Source organism: Danio rerio, chromosome 20 (genome assembly GCF_049306965.1).
Source record: "Danio rerio strain Tuebingen ecotype United States chromosome 20, GRCz12tu, whole genome shotgun sequence".
Classification (NCBI taxonomy): Eukaryota; Metazoa; Chordata; class Actinopteri; order Cypriniformes; family Danionidae; genus Danio; species Danio rerio.
In genome coordinates, this window is record NC_133195.1 from 42322214 (window position 1) to 42341699 (window position 19486).

The 19486-nt window shown below is 35.9% G+C and overlaps 2 protein-coding genes and 1 long non-coding RNA gene across 6 annotated transcripts in view; 2 read left to right on the forward strand and 1 right to left on the reverse strand.

The window, feature by feature from the left end:
• Positions 1–5050, forward strand: part of msraa (methionine sulfoxide reductase Aa) — a 136467-nt gene extending 131417 nt beyond the window's left edge. For 2 of the 3 annotated variants that reach the window (XM_073933241.1, XM_073933240.1), the window contains one exon: positions 4762–5050. In XM_073933241.1, coding sequence (XP_073789342.1) covers positions 4762–4932 — 171 coding nt within the window. In that variant the 3' untranslated portion in view covers positions 4933–5050. The remainder of the gene's footprint in view (positions 1–4761) is intronic. The other variant, NM_001082893.2, reaches the window with a different exon arrangement.
• Positions 5051–6975: 1925 nt separating this feature from the next.
• On the forward strand, positions 6976–11751 carry LOC141379412 (uncharacterized). The gene is made up of 3 exons (XR_012396015.1): positions 6976–7397; positions 10925–10998; positions 11090–11751. It is a non-coding gene; the product is annotated as an uncharacterized lncRNA (long non-coding RNA).
• A 579-nt stretch (positions 11752–12330) lies between these two features.
• rcan2 (regulator of calcineurin 2) overlaps positions 12331–19486 on the reverse strand; it is a 136045-nt gene continuing 128889 nt past the window's right edge. For both annotated transcript variants that reach the window (NM_001320228.1, NM_214819.2), the window contains one exon: positions 12331–15149. In NM_001320228.1, coding sequence (NP_001307157.1) covers positions 14995–15149 — 155 coding nt within the window. In that variant the 3' untranslated portion in view covers positions 12331–14994. The remainder of the gene's footprint in view (positions 15150–19486) is intronic.

Sequence of the window (19486 nt, forward strand, 5' to 3'; positions counted from 1 at the left end):
TGTTCCTGTATTGACTATTGCTTGCCTGACCATTCTGTTGAATTAAATACTGAATTTGGATCTGCATTCTATTGTCCAGCGTACCATCACATTACAGATATCCTACCATCAGAATCTTTTACCTGCTAGTCGTTATTTTTGTTTTACTGTATTACAACAGTATCATCGTATAGCTTGATCATATTCTGACTGCTCTGAAGGCCAGTGGTCTGTTTTGAGGTATTTTAGCTGGCCAGGAGCTCTCAAGTTTCACCTAAAATATCTTAATCTTTGTTTTGTAGACAAACAAAGGTCTCAGGAGTTTTAAATGACATTAGGGAGAATAGTTATTGACAGTTTTTTGGGTTAAAAACCTGTTTAATAGCATTTCACTTAAACCAATCTAGGCTTGTAAATATTTAGAAATTGGGATCTTATTCTCACAGGCTGGCGTTTTGCATACTGGAAGAAGCTCCTTAACCAAGTTAACAGGACACTTCACCAAAAAAAAAAAAAAAAAAAAAAAAAGGAAAAAATGAAATTCCATGCCAGCAGACTGACTGTAACCTTTTCATACCAAAATAAATCAGCCCAGGCTGGAATGAAAATGCATGCTGGTTCTGTCAGCAGGCCTCAATTTTTTAAATTTTGAGCATTTCTCCGAATTCCGTGACATTGTGGCAACCTCAATTTTTCTGCACAGGATGAAATTTCTCATCCGGTGAAAGCAGGCACATTTTGCCCACATGCCTTCCAGTTGAACCTGTATTAATTTGTCTTCAGTGCCGGAGCTTCCCGTGGCCCCTCGGGGCACCTGATGGATGGATGGATGGATGGCTGTACAGGGTTTGCTGGGACTTTCTAAAAAGACATAGAGACATAGAGAGAGAGAGAGAGAGAGAGAGAGAGATGATGTGTCTGTACCTCATTCCTGTCTCCCGCAGCTGCTCATAACAGGTGCATTACTGCTTCTTGCCAGATGGTCAGCAAAATGTGGTAGTTGGCAGGTTCCTTCACAGTATCGGCCCTCCCTCTCACATGAGGAGATGGAGAGAAAGAGGTTAGACAATGAGGAAGGTTGAAGATGGGAAAGGTTGTAAAGTGAAACTCATTTTACTTGCTTTCAAACTGTGTGCAGAAATGGCACCTTTTCAGAGTGAAATTCTGAGTTGAAGTGTGTCAGGTGTCAAACAAGTGGAGAAATGTTATTGAAGACCGTTTTTAAATATACAAATATGAGAAAGGAGGAGGAAGCGAATAGCCAACAGAAGCTGTGTTACAGCCTCTTTTTTAACAGGGTTAAGAGCTTTTATTAAGCACAACATGAAGAAAGGCACCTTTCTGGTTAGAGATTTGATGACTAAATGATCATTAAATGTTTGATTAAAGATGAATTTATGTTATTTATGTTATTTTATTCCATTTTGTTTTTAGTAAATGAGGAAAGGAAACCAAGTTTTAAAATTAAATGGTTTGAGTACTGTAGAATGTATATTGAGTCTAAATATACATACTTTTTGTCACAAACACCAGCGATCTAACCTTCATAGATTGCTGGAGAACATTCACATTTACACAAACTACAATCCCATCTCAATATGAAGCTGAAGTCCTGTCATGCAACACACACACACCTGCTCCAAGTCTCCATTGATTATGCTCCCACAGCCAGAGATGGAAAGTAACGAAGTATAAATACTTCATTACTGTACTTAAGTGTATTTTTCTGGTATCAGTACTTTACTCCACTACTTATTTTTCCTGACAACGTTTTACTTTTACTCCTTACAATTTTTTTTCACAAATATCTGTACTTTCTACTTCTTACATTTTTTAAATTGGACTTTTTACATTTGTTTTAATGCATTTTGTGGCACAATCTTTATAATTCCTTATTATTGCACAATTTAAGTACCTTTTTGATTCAATCAATATATTTTTTTGTTGTGGCTTTTCGTCATGTTTATGCCGGGTATTAAGATGCATTTTGGTCGATCGGATCACAGGTAAACAAGAAAAACATTCCTGTTCAAATCTGGCAAATGGGGTTGAATTATTTTGTCCACTTCCGAAACTGTACTGTACTTCTCTGGGGTTTTTTAATCTAATATCGAAAAACAAAAAAAACAAAAAATATGTAACTATCATGTGCTTTTTATCGTTTTTTTATCTTGTCAGCGTTTGTATAGTTAGTACTAAAGCAATGAAATACCGATTATGTTATAAAGTGAGATTTATTTACTTTGTTTACAATGAGTGCATATTTCCTAGTACAGAATTTATACTGTTTTATAGTTTTAACATATAGTCTACACTGTTATTTTCATGAAAATTTGTTTGATAGATTAGAACAATACTATGTAATTTATGAAAAAATATATAATGCAAAGGATCTGAAATTTATGACATGAAAAAAGATTTAGCAAATATATATTAACAGCGTTAAAGTTACACACTGAAAATATTATTCATTGGATTTACTTTTTTTAAGGTAAATGGTTGCAAACAATTTATCGGGCTAAATTTAAACAAACAAATTAAATTGAACATTACTAAATTTAGTTTGTTTAAACTTGCGTAAATCTAATGAATATTTTTTTCCAATGTACAGTAAGTAAAATAAGCTAAATAAAATGAAAAAATGAAATTAAATGAAATTAAACAAAATGAAAAATAAATATATTGTATTAATATGTTAATATATCATATTTTTCTGCAGTGACTCTAAAAAGACTAAAAAGGTAGACTGCAAAAGGTAATCAGTTTCAGTGATCTCTTAGATTCACAAAAGCCACAGTCTCCACTGCTGCCCGTCATCGACCCCAAACAATCAAAAATGACTGAGAGAGAAAGACAAACATGGCAGATCAATACAGACTCCTGCACGCACGCAGCGGCCGTGTGGATGCTGCAGGGATCATTGAGCCTCAGGCATTAGGAGTGCAGGTCCTCATCCTTCCCATAATCCTCCTAACGGACTGTGCTGAACATCTGGAACGAGCAGTGAACATCTGCCCATTCTGAAACCCCCATTACCGCCTTTCTCTCTGGGTCTCTCAGTGGATTACTGTTTTTTTTAACAGACCTGCCAAGTCTGGAAGAGAACACTGCACTTACAGATATTACTTATTAGTCAGTGCTATGCCAAAATTCATTTTGGCATATTCAGATATATTTGAATTTGAGTTGAATAATTTTTTGTGTTTAATTTACAGTGCATCCGGAAAGTATTCATAGAGCTTCAGTTTTTTTTTTTTTTTTTTTTTTTTACAATTTTTTTGTTACAGCCTTTAATCTTAATTAATTCAATCCAAAATGTATTAAATAAATTTATTTTCTTAGAATTTTACACCCAATAACCTATAATGACAATGTGAAAAAATAGTCTTTTAAATTGTTGCAAATTATTAAAAATAGAAAACCTGAAAAATCACATGTACATAAGTGTTCACAGCCTTTGCTCAATACTCTGTTGATGCACCTTTGGCAGCAATTACAGCCTCAAGTCCTTTTTATAATGATGCCACATGCTTGGCACCCCTGTCTTATTGAATTTTTTTCCATTCCTCTTTGTAGAACTTCTCAAGCTCTATCCGGTTGGATGGGAAGCTACAGTGTACAGCCATTTTCAGATCTCTCCATAGATGTTCACTAGGATCTATGTCTGGGCTCTGGCTGGGCCACTCAAGGACATTCACTGAGTTGTTGTGATGATATTGATATTTGATATTTTGGCGGTGTGCTTTGGGTCATTGTCCTGCTGGAAGATGAACCGTCACCCCAGTCTGAGGTCAAGAGCATCCGGAAGCAGGTTTTCATTCAGGATGTCTCTGCACATTGCTGTATTCATCTTTCCCTCTATCTTGACCAGTCTTCCAGTTCCTGCTGCTTAAAAACATCCCCACAGCATGATGCTGCCACTATTATGCATCACTATAGGGATGGTATTTGCCTGATAATAAGTGGTGCCTGGTTTTCTCCAAACGTAATGCCTGGCATTCACTCCAAAGTGTTTAATTTTAGCCTCATCAGACCAGAAAATTTTGTTTCTTATGGTCTGAGAGTCCTTCAGATGCCTTTTGGAAAATTCCAGGCGGGGAGTGGCTTCTGTGTGGCCACTCTGCTATACATGCCTGGTTTGTGGATTGCTGCACAGATGGTTGTCCTTCTGTAAGGTTCACCTCTCCCCTCAGAAGAACGCTGAAGCTCAGACAGAGTGGAGTGACCATCGGGTTATTGATCACCTTCCTGACTAAAGCCCTTCTCTCTTGATCACTCAGCTTAGATGGCCGGCCAGCTCTAGGAAGAGTCCTGTTGGTTGCAAACATCTTCCACTTATAGATGGTGGAGGCCACTGTGCTCATTAGAACTTTCAGAGCAGCAGAAATTTTCAGAGCAGCCTTGTGCCTCGAGACAATCCTGTCTCGGAGGTCCACAGACAATTCATTTGTCTTCATGCTTGGTTTGTGTGTACGACAAGCCCCACCTTCTTCTTGTGGGTGTGTTTAAGAATAATGTGTATCTAAATGCACAACAAAATGCTTCCTAGGCAACGTATTTCAGATAAACAAAAATGTAGACAGTGCACTTTAGTTGTCATCTGAAACGTGCAATGAAACGTACCCAGAGAAACATATTTTACATTTTTGCAAAAATGTAGGCTTATAGGTACATATTTCTATTGTACATGCACTGGTTAAAACATCAGTTATGGTATTATCGCAGATTATTAACATCTTACATCCCTACTGTATATTCATATGAATGGCCTTCTGTTTGCAGGTGCTGACCGAAGAAGGTTTTGGAGCCATTACCACAGAAATAACCATGGCCAAGGAGTTCTACTATGCAGAAGACTATCACCAGCAGTACCTCAGCAAGAACCCTGATGGCTACTGTGGACTAGGCGGCACCGGGGTCTCTTGTCCTATAGGGCTGAAGAGTAAACATTAGCACATTTGTCCTGTGGAAAATTAAAGTTTATTACCTTGCCTTAACTAAAGCAATTACCACTGCAATACCCAGGCCTTTATATTCTTGTTGGATAGAAATAAAAATTGTGTTGCGCTTCTCTTTTGTTTGAGAGTGTAATTTAGTGATCATTGCAAGTGAAATTTTCTGTCTGCAGCATAACTCCTACTCACACTAAATTCTAGGCTTACAGTATGCAAGTTTTGTTTAATAAAATCAGCTCACAATGTAAATACGACAAGATGCTGATGCCAGAAACTTGTAATATTGTCAGCTAAGTTCACAAACGTTTTTGAAGTAACTTATAAGGGTGCCTGATAACATAACTGCCTGCGCCTCAATGTGCACACTGTCCTCCCTAAACTATTGAATTGTGCAAATGTTATATACAGTTTAGATCAGAAAGCTGGATGTGCACTTTGACACGCAGGGATATTAATTGTTCACATGAGTTGTTCATAAGGAAGATTCATTCACCAACGAATCGCTCCCTCCATTAGCATTAGAAGTGAAAGCAGGAGAAGGGGATGTGTTTCAGGACATGGATTATATCAAATTTAACAAGGAGGGTGACAATACATTTCCATGCACACAAACACACTCTTTGTCGAATCTTAGATATTTGTGTAAATGTTTACATATTTATGGCTCCAGATGGCCAGTCCCTGACTACACCTTGGTCCCATATTAGTTTTAAAGGAGTGCTACCCTGTATTAAAATGGCTCTATTGATGCATTCCTTCCAACAGACAATAACAGTGTAGGCGACATCAAATGTAAATATCTTTCACCATTCTTTACACAAATATTCTCTATAATATGTGATATGACTAAACATTAAATAAGATTTTCTCAGTTCAAATGAGTCAAATCTTGCACCCGAACACATTATTTTATACGTCACAACAAGCAAATTGGACTCGATTTAGGTGTTCATATAAACAGTGAGTATGGGAAGTATTCAGACCACCTTAAATTTTTCACTCTTTGCTATATTGCTGCCATTTGCTAGTCATTTAAGTTATTTTTTCCCCTTTAATGCACAAACGGCACCTCATACCTAACCCTCCCGTTTTTCCCAGGATTCTCCTGTATTTTACAGTTCTATCCCGTTACAATTCTGTAAAGACATTTTCCCGTATTTTCAATCTTTCTCTGAAGGGTGGCAATGAACATTAAAGAGCCAAGGCTATACGCAACCCATACCGCCGAACCACCAGGGGCCGCCCATTGCTCTTAAATGTGAGTCTGTTTTGTGCTTTCGCTTTGTTTAGGCATGAAAACACTTTCAAATAAATATAATTCCCCAAGTGTCTTCTCCCCTTCATATTTAATCCTAAAAGCAGTCATATAGTGGTGCATAACTGTCAGCTGACACGCTCCATAGTGATAAATTGACGCTGTATCTGAAGCGGAGCGAAAGTCTGGGTTTTGGGTGCATGTTAAAACAGACATATACATATAATTAATGATAAAAATATCTAAAGATGTTGATCTTGGTGGGTTTTTTTTTTCAAACACAACTATATTTGTCCTATATGAGCATAAAAAATAAAACAAAAATAACAAATGCTTTTATAATGTTAGATGTGCATTTTTAAAGTGATGCGTTATTTAATGTAATCAAACAAAAAATAATCTAAATAAATAAGATATTCATTCGCTGCTCTTTAATTAATGAACATATTTAGTAATTTGGGATTTTAATTTAGGGGGTCGGGGAAGTCCCTTATTTTGGGCATATCCCTATTTTCAAATCCCAGTGTTGGTATGCCTCATATTGACAGAAAAACAGAGGATTGTTGACATTTTTGCAGATTTTTTTAAAATAAGAACTGAAATATCACATGATCCTAAGCATTTAGACCTTTTGCTGTGACGCTCAGGCGCTGTCCATTTCTTCTCATCATCCTTGAGACAGTTCTTCGACTCCATTTGAGTCCAGCTGTGTTTGATAATACTGATTGGACTTGATTAGCAAAGCCACACACCTGTCTATATAAAACCTTACAGCTTACAGTTCATGTCTTGTATATAAGGTTGTACCATAGGCAAATTCGTGTTTATGGCAGGCTGGATTGTGTGTTCACATTTGTGTGCTTGTTCTAGATCCATCTGTCTATTCCAATCGCATACATAGCTATTCATCCTTCCATCTGTCTGCTACCTATGTGTTTCCTTCCATCCCAGCCATGCAAACAAGTGCTCTCATCCCTTTCTAAAAGTGTCAGCGCATATTTCATCTCCTCAATTAAAGACTTGACTGCAATCCCACACAAACAAACACAGCCTCTAGCATTCACACGCAGCAGAATCTGTGGATGTTTTACAAGGAACACTGAAAAACTGGGGCCTTTGACAACCACACAAACAATTGCTCTGGAAACAAAATGGCCGCAGTATTGATCACTCTGAGGAAAGTCTGTAAAAATATGGACAAATATGAGGTAAGATGTATCTTAATTTATAGTTCATGGGTGTTTTACTTTGCTGCAGATCTTTTTGTAGGCTAGATCCTGGAAACATATTAGCATTTTAGTACTTTCAGTTCCATTGTCATAAAGTCAGTGGGTGTTTTGAATTGGTTTTTGGTTAAATGCCTGAATTATGTTCTATGGTTAAAACAAGCTCAAGCTATTTTCACATTTTATTGATATTCCCTTCTATTTTGTCCTGAAAAATGCATATGCTAACAAGTAGACATGGTTTTGTCAATCAGAAATTGATAGGATCAATGTGGTTTTCTATTTGTGGATTTCATGCGAGTGACCGGTTGATCCCGCTCTCAGGGAAGGAAACATAATCACAGAAAGACAATAGATATGTTTATTAATGGTGGAGAACTTGTTTCAACAAGAATCTACAAAATTGTATGGATAAATTGTCTGTAATAAATACTGCAGTATTTTATGTAAAAATAAGTAGCCTACTACAAATTTAGATTTTATGGTGACTTTACAAAACCTCATTGTTTTGAGACTCAGCACAATTAATAGATTTAACTAAAATATAAAAGGATAATTCTGGAAAAAAAATATTAAGAGAAATCCAAACTCTGGAAAATGTGTCATTAAAAATAGAGTGAATATGATATTCTTCCAAAAAGTGAGTCAAAGGCATTTATCCTTCAAAGCAAAAAAATAGGTATTTGGAAAAGCAATTGGTGTTTAGGAGGGTCTCTGGAGGCGCTGTGGGCATGTGTGGTTTTGGCTAATCCTCTGAGCAGGTGGCTACCGCTCCATGCACCTATTCCTGTGCCACACTCGGAGAGGGCCTCTCTGGGCAAGGCTGGCACTGGTGCTCAGGAACCTGGCCTGGCACAGCTTCTATCAGGCTGCTTTCTGCAATGCTGTGAAACAAGGACATTTGGTGACGCACAAACTTTGGCCCTGGAACCTGGGACTGGAATATACACTATTTACTTGGACTAGCCAAGATGACTTGGGTCACAAATGTTTTTACTTTACAAGTTTAAAATGCAATCACTGGGTTATTGCTGAATACAATGCACTGATATAAAACCTCGTATGTAAATAAGATCCTCAATCCTAGTGTCTTATTTTAAAATTGCTCCTTTAACAGTGTATTTCTCACATTGAATAGTTAGCAGATGGTAACACTGCCATCTCATGGTGGATGGTGAAACTAAAGGCCTATTTGCAGAGAGGTCATTTCAACCGACTGCACTACGTATTCTTCTCATTGCCATCCGATTATTTTGATCTTGAGCTAGATAGTGTCAGAAAATTATTGTACTTTTAATATACATAGCCTTTTTTCTTAAATTTACTATATTGGAGGGCAGATTATTAAAATATAGCAATGTCATACTAATATAAAACAGTGACGCGAAGTAGGATTACTTATTTAAGACAATATTAAGACACGAAACGTTCAAATAAAACGTTTTAGTAATTTGCATGTTAGTTGTCAGTGAGTTGTTGACTTGAGAGTCGCTCGGAATGATTCGGTCCTGATTGTGAAAAGATTCGGTTCATTCACAGGCGAATGATATAGCTCGCTATGACGTCGTTCAAGGTTCAGTTCTCTAAAGTTTGGATGTTCAATCTCATTTTGACTCAGAGACAAAAGACGTTGTTTTACAAAGGTATTGTAACATTATTTGTTAGTAATAACGAATGTTTAGTCCACCAAATTTCTACAAATTAAATGGCAAACCACTCTCAAACCGTTCTTGCAAAGACTAACGTAGAAATGTAGTTATAGCAATGCTCCTGACTAACGTTAGCCTTTAGACGAGATGGCCTAACGTTAGTTAGGGCCCGCGGTCCGAATTCGGCCCATTGTAACTTTTGATATGAAGGAGAGGGTTGGTGTGTTTTTAATGCTGAGGTACAAAAAAAGTTCATTAAAATTAAATGTTTCGATTAAATGTTGTAAATGAATCTGATTTTTAAAAATGTAAATACTGTCACTTAATGGACAGACGACTATGCAGAAGACGTAAGCAAATAAAGGCAAAAACTAGTTTTTAAACTAAATTCTGTTATAAATGAGATTTTTCCTTAAGTTTTACGTAAGTTTATGTTAAAATGTTGAAAAACATCATGCAATATTAGTTAATGTAAAGCAATGTTTTATAGTTATGTTTAAATTTAATTAAATAAGTTTGGAAATTACCCATGGCAATTATATTTACTTCCAGCCTACTAGCCTCAATCAAGTTTGAATTTTGGCCTTTCATAAGAAAAAGTTTGGGCACCCCTGCTTTAGACCATTTCAATGTGGTCATGTCATTGGCCCATGAACATTTCCTGCTTGTTATCAAACTATTTTATAACTGTAACGAGGCAATTTAGTCATAAGTTAAAGTCAAAACATATAACATTATTTATTTACAGGAAATACGTTGGGACATTTGTTTTTGTTTACATCCCTCAAAATGGTCTTTAAGTAAGTCTGAATTTATTGTAAATATATCTGTAGATGAAGAAACAGAGGTTAAAAAAACATTTTAAAAACACCATGATATGGGTTAATCGTAGTAAATATTATACGGAGACCCTGCTGAAGTAGGAAATTGGTTGGTTGGCTGGTTTTAGCTGGTCGACCTGCCTGGTTTTAGAGGGGTTTTGGCCATTTAAGCTGGACATTCAGTAGCTGGTTTTGGTTGGGCTCTTAGCCTGGATAGGCTGGTCATGGTGGTTTTAGCTGGTCATCACCCAGCCTAACCAGTTAAGACCAGGCTGGTCGACCAGCTAACCAGCCTAGGCTATCTTAAGCTGTTTTTTTTTTCAGTAGGGAAGTTTTTTGTTTTAGCTTAATATCTTTAATGGACCAATCAAGTCTAACCGCAGCTGACCTGTTCTGATACTTAAACTTCCTAGACTACTATTGTTACTTCATTTTTTAGATTTCAAGAGGTAAATGTTTAATTCATTTTTACCTTCATAATGCAGCATTGTTATAAAATTAGTCAGTTAACTTATCAAAATATGAGTGAACTATCTATCTATCTTCTATCAACCATTACAAGTCATCAGACGACTACAGTTTTAAAACCAACTTTTTTTTAATACTAACAAAGAATCATCTCAACTACTTGTACATGGCTACCATGAATATTTGTACAAAAATGCAGTAAAAATATTATTGATTAATATATACAGATATGTCTCCTTAGTGTCGGCAGGCAGGACGCACATGTAGATGACAAGAACACCAATGGTCTTGCACGAGTATACACAATACAGAGATATTGTTTCCCAACATCAGTGACACTAACTCCAGATCAAAGACTTTTAAGAACAGAGATAATATCATGTCTTCAGGAGTACATGAAAAAAATCAAATCAAAGGAAATACAGTTACTGAATGATACTGCGTACAGTCGTGTGAAGAAGAAAGTGCAATACAGAACAATACAAAAAAAAAAATCTTAAATTACATGACATTAAGGAAGGCTGGCAGCGTGTGAGACTGCGATTTATAGATTTTTTTTCTCAAACGTTAGGAGAGAATATGGGAAGAGCTGACTGGCCAAGCAGGCGATAATGAATTGGAAGGGAAAGTCCAAGGCAGTGGATGGTTGGTATCGGTTTTGTTATATTGCTCTCGTCCCATTGGTTTGCACATTTATCATACTGATGTGTTCTGATCCTATACTTCTTGTCTTCAGAGACGCAGACCAGAGTGTGCACTGCTAACCTTTGCGAGCGCTAAATCAAATAAGGCTTGAGGCTGCGGTAGCATCTGTGTGTCACGAAGCAGACGGCGATGTCAGATAAGAGCAGTAAGTGTACCCTGTTTCCAGAACAGCGAAGGAGTCAGGATGGGGTGTGTTACTTCTACATTCTTTCAGGCTAATGGACACAGACTGGCAAACCAACAGCATTTATACCAAGGAACAATCCAGGTATTTTAAGAAACACAGAATATGAGGAGCTGTGACTCCCACCCTTAACAAGTCATAAACACTGAACAACAGACATTTAAGCCTGATAATCTCCTTACATTTACAACACACTCATACAATAATACTTCAACATAGGGTGCTAGTCAGGCATCACAGTAATGACACATCACAGTGCTGATGTACTGTCCGGAATGGGTGACATTTTATGGTCTTGGAAGAAATATTATAACTTGACTAACCGTATACCGTGACTAACTTTTTTTGTGGACTATTCGGCTTATATAGTGCTTTTGTGACTCAAACTTACAGATATGGTTTGTGCATGCCTTCATGTACTTTGGATATTTTCTTTTAAGTTAAATAATCCGTAAATTAGTTCAGGCACACCACAAAGCTATTGATTAAATAAAGTTTGACATCACTCTTTAATATTTGCTTTTGTAACTAATAGCACTTGGAAGATCTGTCTCAGTAGCATCATTTGCGTTTTGTTTGACATGATTCGAATTGATCTGGGGTGCGTTTCCGAAAACCATCGTTAGCCAACTAAGGTCTCAAGTTCCGTCGTTACAAACATAGTTTGTTGATTTGGCGTTTCCCAAATCCATCATTCCAATGAACATTCGCAAACTGTGTCGCAAACTTGTGTGTTTCCAACTACACCTCTAGAGCTGTAGTTGGAAGCATAGTTTCCAGGCTGTGTTCTACTCCCAGTTATCCCCCTATGGCCTATTCATTTAGAACGTGCTAACATTTAAACTTGGAATGATTTAAAAAAAGCATTAAAGTCATCTCTCATATGTGTAATTTGCTTTCAAGGTATTTTCACAGTTCTTTATATAGACAATTTCGCTCCCTTCGTAGTGCACTTTGAAAACATTTATGCCATTTGGAATCCAGCCGTAGCTTATGAGGAAAGACATCATAACATAACATACATAACATCTCCAAATCTTGTGAAAACAAAAATATACAGCATACGTTAATCGTTTTAATTTGTAGTATTTTTTTTTTATGGAGAAAATGTATTGTATATGACATTGGCCTGTTGGTAGAACATTTCATGCAGTGGTTTGAATGTGTCAAATTATAAAAGAAGGAAAGCTGCATCCCTAATTACACACTATGCTCTTATCCTTTATATACTTATGCTCTTACACACTCAACAGCATAGTATATGTATGTAGTTTCGTCCCAAATGGAACACTAATGGGTTTTTTACTAAGCAGAAATTCAACCCGTTTCCCTGATGACATTTGACGGTTGCCAAATCAGTGAAATAAATGACCAAACTATCAAATAATACCTGTCATGAGTGTAACCGCATTCACCATCGGGAGGCGCTGTAATCACTTTAGTAGGAGAATTTTGCTTTCACAATCCAAAATAAATAAATTCAACACGAGTGCCCGAAAGCTTCACAGCTTCCGCTACGTGAGCAAAGCATTGGCCGTTGAGTGCGTGAAGTGTCCAACATTACACACTTTATTTTACTGGTTTAGCAGGTGCATCATCCGGGTATTTAAAGTGCACTTACTGTTTTTTAGAGTTTTCCGTTTGAACACACTACTTACACTATTTATACTATAAAATGGCGTAGAATAGTCTGTAAATTTGCGATTTGGGACGCACCTAAAATCCTTAATGATAATAATAACAATAATAATTATTTAATAATGTTATTATTATTAAGATTACAAAGAAATATTTTCTTATTTAATGGCCTACCGTAAATTACAACTATTAGTCTAACGACTTCTATGATTTATGTTTAAGAAAAGAAAATGGCAAATTCTCAGTACCATTTGTAAAGGAAGCATTGGCCCTATATGTGCTGTTTACATATATTTCAAATAATATGGAAAGCAGGTGCATGTTTTTACCAAAACTAATATTGGATTATTTTTTTAATGCATGTGCGTGTAAAACAATATATTTTGCACAAAAAAGTATGGGTTTTTTCTCTAAATAAGTTGTTACTCCACTTCGTTTGCAGAGGTCACCAAACTTGTTCCTGGAGGGCCGGTGTCCTGCAGGTTTTAGCTCCAACCCTAATCAAACACACCTGAACAAGCTAATCAAGGTCTTACTTGGTATACTTAAAACATCCAGGCAGGTGTGTTGAGGCAAGTTGGAGCTAAACCCTGAAGGGACACTGGCCCTCCAGGACCGAGATTGGTGACCCCAGAGCGCCATTATGGACATTTTATGGGTAACACTTTACAATAAGGTTTATTAGTTAATGCATTTACTAACATGAACTAATCATGAACAACACATGTACAGCATTAATTAATCCTAATTGAACATTTACTAATGCATTATTAACATCCAAGTCCATGCTTGTTAACATTAGTTAATGCACCATGAGCTAACATGAACTAACAATGAACAACTGTATTTTCATTAAGTAACGTTAACTAACATGAACAAATACAGAAGTAAATGTATTGTTCATTGTTTGTTCATGTTAGTAAATGCATTAATTAACATTAACTAATGAACCTTCTTGTAAAGTGTGACCGTTTTATGTTATAACAAACATGGTTCAATCAATGGATCTGCGACAAAGTAGCTACGGTTTTGGGAAACACTCGTCATTACATCGTTCTTTTCCCAAACGATGTGTTGTACTATGATAGCTCAGCCACGAGTTATGTCATTGTTTGGGAAACGCACCCCTGTGCGAATGAAGTCTCAAACTATGTATTTGGACACCTATGTTAGGTTCTAGAAAACAAGTAACCATGCATATTACAGATTTCATTAAATGACATCTGATTACCCGTAGATGTCATTTATTCTGCAATGGGATCCTATAAATAAAATCTATTTTCGGTTTCCAGGCATAAAGGACTAAGCACTACAACAACAACAAAAGATTCACATTGAGGAAGCAACAAATTAAAATGTGCATGGGTTTATGGTCAAAATCAGCTTCAGCTTGTCGTCCGGAAAAGCTTCATTGTTGTTGTTTTTTTTGTTTTTTGTAAGAACACTGTTGGCTGGACACAGACAATTACACACAGCAGGAAATTAAACTCAAAATGTACAGTTTGCTACCAGAACATGCACTGGCCTGAAGGGAACAATCCTTTTTTTTGCTACGCCCAAGTCTGTCGTTTGCCAAATTAGGGTTATCTGACAGAAATTTGTTAGGCAATTTATATTTCTAAGGTTGCCACATGCAGCGCTGGTGTTTAGCCACATTTAGTGGCTAGCATGCCCTTATGAAGAATGTACTGATATTAATGGCTTGCTGGGTACACATGGGACATAGCTGTGTGGTGCAAGAGCAAAGCCAATAGGCACCTCTGACACTACAATGTGCCACGGCCCAGGAGCCAATCAGAGATGTGTGTGAGAGCAGGGATGGGTACATGCTGCCTCTAAGTGGTGGTCAGATGGTATTACAACAGAGTGGGATTGGGAAAGAGGGACAGAGAGCGGCCATATTTAACATAGAGTATTGCCAACATAAAAACAAAACAAATTGTGTGACAGCACATTGAGGATTTGTATACATGTGTGTGTGCTGAGCGAGAACCACAGATCAGAGTCCCTCAGACCCTGGTTGTGTTTGACAAGGTTCTGAAGGGTGGCAGAGGTCCCGTGAAGGAGATGGTGGAGGGTACAAATCCCCCTGACTCTGTGTGGAGCTGTAGAGTTCAGTGTGAGACTGGCAGGTCTGGACGTCGGGTCTGGATTATTTTTGGTTTAGGGTTGTTCTTTGGTTCCTCCTCCTCATCCGTGTCGCTGTCACAGACGTGGACCACCACACTGGGCGTAGACTCTGTGCCCGCATGGAGCTCGAACTTCTCACCTGTATGTGTAGAAGACAAAAATCTGTCATCTTGAGAATATGTAAATACATTTCTAAACATAATAACAATAGTTTAAATAACTAACTTTTAATAACTGATTACTTTTATCTTTGCCATGATGACAGTAAATAATATTTTACTAGACATTTTTCAAGATAATAGTATTCAGTTTAAAGGGCATATTAAAGGCTTAAATAGATTGTTAATTACACAAGTTAGGGTAATAAGGCAAGTCATTGTATAATGATGGTTTGTTCTGTAGACCATCAAAAATATATAGCTTAAGGGGGCTAATAATATTAGCCTTAAAATGGCTTTTAAAAAATTTAAAACTGCTTTTATTCTAGCCGCAATAAAACAAATAAGACTTTTTTTCCAGAAGAAAAAATATTATCAGCCAACTGATTTATTTTATCTTTGCCATAATGACAGTAAATAATATTAATTCATTCATTTTCTTGTTGGCTTAGTCCCTTTATTAATCCTGACTAGATATTTTTCAAGACACTTCTATACAGCTTGAAGTGATATCTAAAGGCTTAACTACGTTAATTAATTTAACTAGGCAGGTTAGGGTAATTTATTGAATAACGGTGGTTTGTTCTGTAGACTTTTGAAAAAAAGCTAAATTAAAGGCACTATTAATATTGACTCTAAAATGGTTTTTAAAAAATTAAAAACTGCTTTTATTCTAGCCGAAATAAAACAAAATAAAACTTTCTATAGAAGAAAAAATATCTTGCATACTATGAAAAATTCCTTGCTCTGTTAAAAACCATTTAGGCAATATTTTAAAAAAGAAAAAAAATTCAAAGGGGGGCTAATAATTCACCTGTATGTGTATTTACAAAATATATCTATATCCTGATATTTTATATATATATATAAACTTAAGCAAGCTTGCTTAAGACTTAAGCCTAGTTTAATAACATTTTCTTGTTTCACTTTAATGATAGATTTAACATTGTGTTTTAGTTTTGGCTTTGAAATTATTTTTTAATAAACAATTCCGTAATATGATATCTACAGTATAAGGTGTTTTTAAATATTTAAGAGAGAATGCTGAACCAAGCTTAATCATTTTAACTACCTTAATATTAAGAAATATTCAAATTGTATATAATTTTTATATTTATATATATATATATAACATACACACACCCACACACACAATGTATATACCATTTATATTTCAGTTGTCTTATTATTCTTGAAAAAATATTTTTAAATGCTGGTTTGATGCAATAAACTGTTGACTTTTTTGCTACAAAATACTGTACTGTAAAATGTTTGTGTAAATTAAAAAAAACATTTTTCTAGATTATTTGACAATTTAATAAACAGTTTAAAAATTAGATTAGATTTAACTGTATTGAATTATGAATATGAATTATATATTATATTTCATCACCAAACTAAATTTCCTTTTATTGAAAAAAAAGAATACTGATATATTTATCAAATGTTGCCAAAAGAGTATTGTTATATATTTTTAAGCTATTGTAACAAGTGAGGAAAAGCAAAGTCTCACTGTATGTGTGTGTGTGTGTGTGTGTGTGTGTGTGTGTGTGTGTGTGTGTGTGTGTGTGTCTGCGCGCACGCGCACGTGTGAGTAAGGGTAAACCACTATGGTTTTGCAAATACAATGTTTCAGAGGTATAGTTCACCAAAATGTTCTCTCCATCTACTTTTCATTTTAAAACAAGTTTGAGTTTCTTTCTTCTGCTGAACAAAAAAGAAGGTATACTGAATAATGTTATAAAACTAGAAGCTTTTATATAAAATATTAAATATAATCTATATGATATATTAAATAGGTGGTTCATTCTGCTGTGGTGACACCCTGATAATCGGGGATTGAGCCAAAGGAAAACAAATGAATGAATATTAAATACTCTTCCTGGAGTATTATTTTGTTCTTAATATGGATGTGAATGGCTGCTGGTTTCCAATATTCTTCAAATATCTTGTTTTGTTTTGAACAGAAGAAATTCATAAAAGCTTGAAAACACTTGAGAATGAGTAAATGTAGAGAAAATAATTTTTTTTTTGTATAAACTGTTTTATTAACGTCGATTTTAGTGATGTATTTAAATACATTTACATTTCCAGAGATATGTGCATGTTTTATTTGCTCTAAAAGATTGCATTACCATTTGTTTACCATATCCAAATTGTCAGTATTGAACAGGAATCCTCCTTTCTTTAAACAAAAAGGAATGCAGCATTATATCATCATTCCCCCTGCAGTACTTACAATCAGACCTAGAGGTCTCTCTCTCTCTTTCTAGATCTCAACATTAGAAGAGTCAGGCTATTTTAGGTTGACCATAATTGTGGTTTTGCCAGAGAAAACAGGCAATGATCCATAGCATTACAAGCGTTAAACTTACACACAGAAACCACTGGGGAAAAATGTTCTATATGCAATGCTAAAAACCCCTTTAAGACAACCAGAAAAGAGAGCTCTGTTTCACCTAGAAATCCACAGAGCCCGTCAGTCAGAGCGGTCTGGAGGGGTTTCCTCATTGCAGGTAATTAAAACCTTCACAAGAGATAATCTGCTTTCCTTTATCTGTTGCACAAGGTCCGGATGAAGGTAAACATCTGAAATGTGCTGGACGAATGCGCTGCATGCCGTGTAGGATGAAACAAAGCAGGGAGCTGAATCAAAGTTTACCACTGTGCCTTTGGGCGGCGTGAGTGTGCAGTGTATTGTGGTCACCCAGAGGATCCAGCACACTCTAAAGGCCCTCTTATCTTCTTTTTTTTTCTCTTCCCTTTCTAGAAGTCTCTGGCTTCCACTGTCTGCCTGTAGTATCTTTTATTTCTTGTGTGTCCAAACTTTTGATCATCTCACTGTTTTGACCAAATTCCTCAAATCAGAAACGCATCTCATGTTTTATTCATACAATAAACATACATTCAAACTATTTGCTATACAGTGGGTCAAATATGTATTGAACTTCCATAGGTGCTGTTGAAAGTTACACCATGTTAGTGAAAAAACATATAATCCATACATACAAAGAAAGTAAAAATAGTTTAGAAATTAAGTTGTATGTAATGAAATGACAAAGGAAGAATGTATTGAACACATGAAGAAAGTGAGGTGTAAAAAGGCATGGAAAGCCCAGACAGCAGCTGAAATCTCTCAGTAGCTAGGAAGTAACCCTGCCTCTCATTAGTGTAAATGAATATAAGCTGCTTCAGTGCTGTGTGATTTGGGGAAAATATCTAATTGCAATCTTGACACGTGATTTTGATTTGCGATTTATTTTGTAGTAAAAATTCAGCTCGATTATCTGTATCGTAGCTTCTTACAGCTAAAATTTAGTGAGTGTTAATTAAAAAAGAAACTGAAAAGGTATTAACCTACTCCAACATTTATTCAAAATTGTTTTTAAATATACAATTTTTTCTCTAGAGCTAACCAAAAGAACAAATGAAATGACTTTACCTTTCTGTAAACAAGTCAAATGAGAGAGCTGATTATACAAGCAAAAAATTATTATTAAAAATACAGAACACTCAGCAAGCTAACATGGTTGATAAGAGTTTTTCTGCAGCTTTTATTGTCTAAAAACAATATAGATGCTACACAAAATATCATTCAAAGTACAGCTGTGGTACTGCTAAATGGCTTGGGACTGAAGTGTATATCTCCTATTGGGTATTTCTATGAGGTTTTTAAATCCCTCTTTGGTCAATGCATTAAAATATACTTAAAAAATTTCATATAGTGTAACAGACACAAACCACTCTGAAATTGCATTTTTGCTGTTGCTTGCTACTAGATTGAGTGTCACTAGTAATACTTTCAGTTGACTTTTTAGCAAGACGCTCCTCGTATGGCAGCAACAAATTACCTGTTTTTGTTTGGTGTCTGTGATTTTGAAACCAAAATATTGACATGTTACCAACATGCTGAACATTCTGAAGCAACAGATTCATCATCCCACTTGTCTGCGCTTTCCTGTTAGTTTTTTTATTGTGGGCATTCTGCATAGTTTGGTTGAACCATTCTGATTTGACAGAACAAAAGTGTGTGCATTTAATTTAATAATAAATCTGTCACACACAGATGGCAGTTACGCATTTGCTCTGGGTGGGGGAAATGAAATAAAACATATATATTCCGTATCGCAACCTCTTGCAATTTAGCTAATCACAACGTTTTAAATTGCGATTCGATTTTGATTAATTGCATAGCCTTACTTAAGTCCAACATCTACATAACCTGATGAGGGAGATAAAACTAGGGTGGACATTTCAACAAGACAAGGGCTGTCTCTCAATATGCGTTCTTCAGTGATTTTGTGTCTTCGTGTAATGT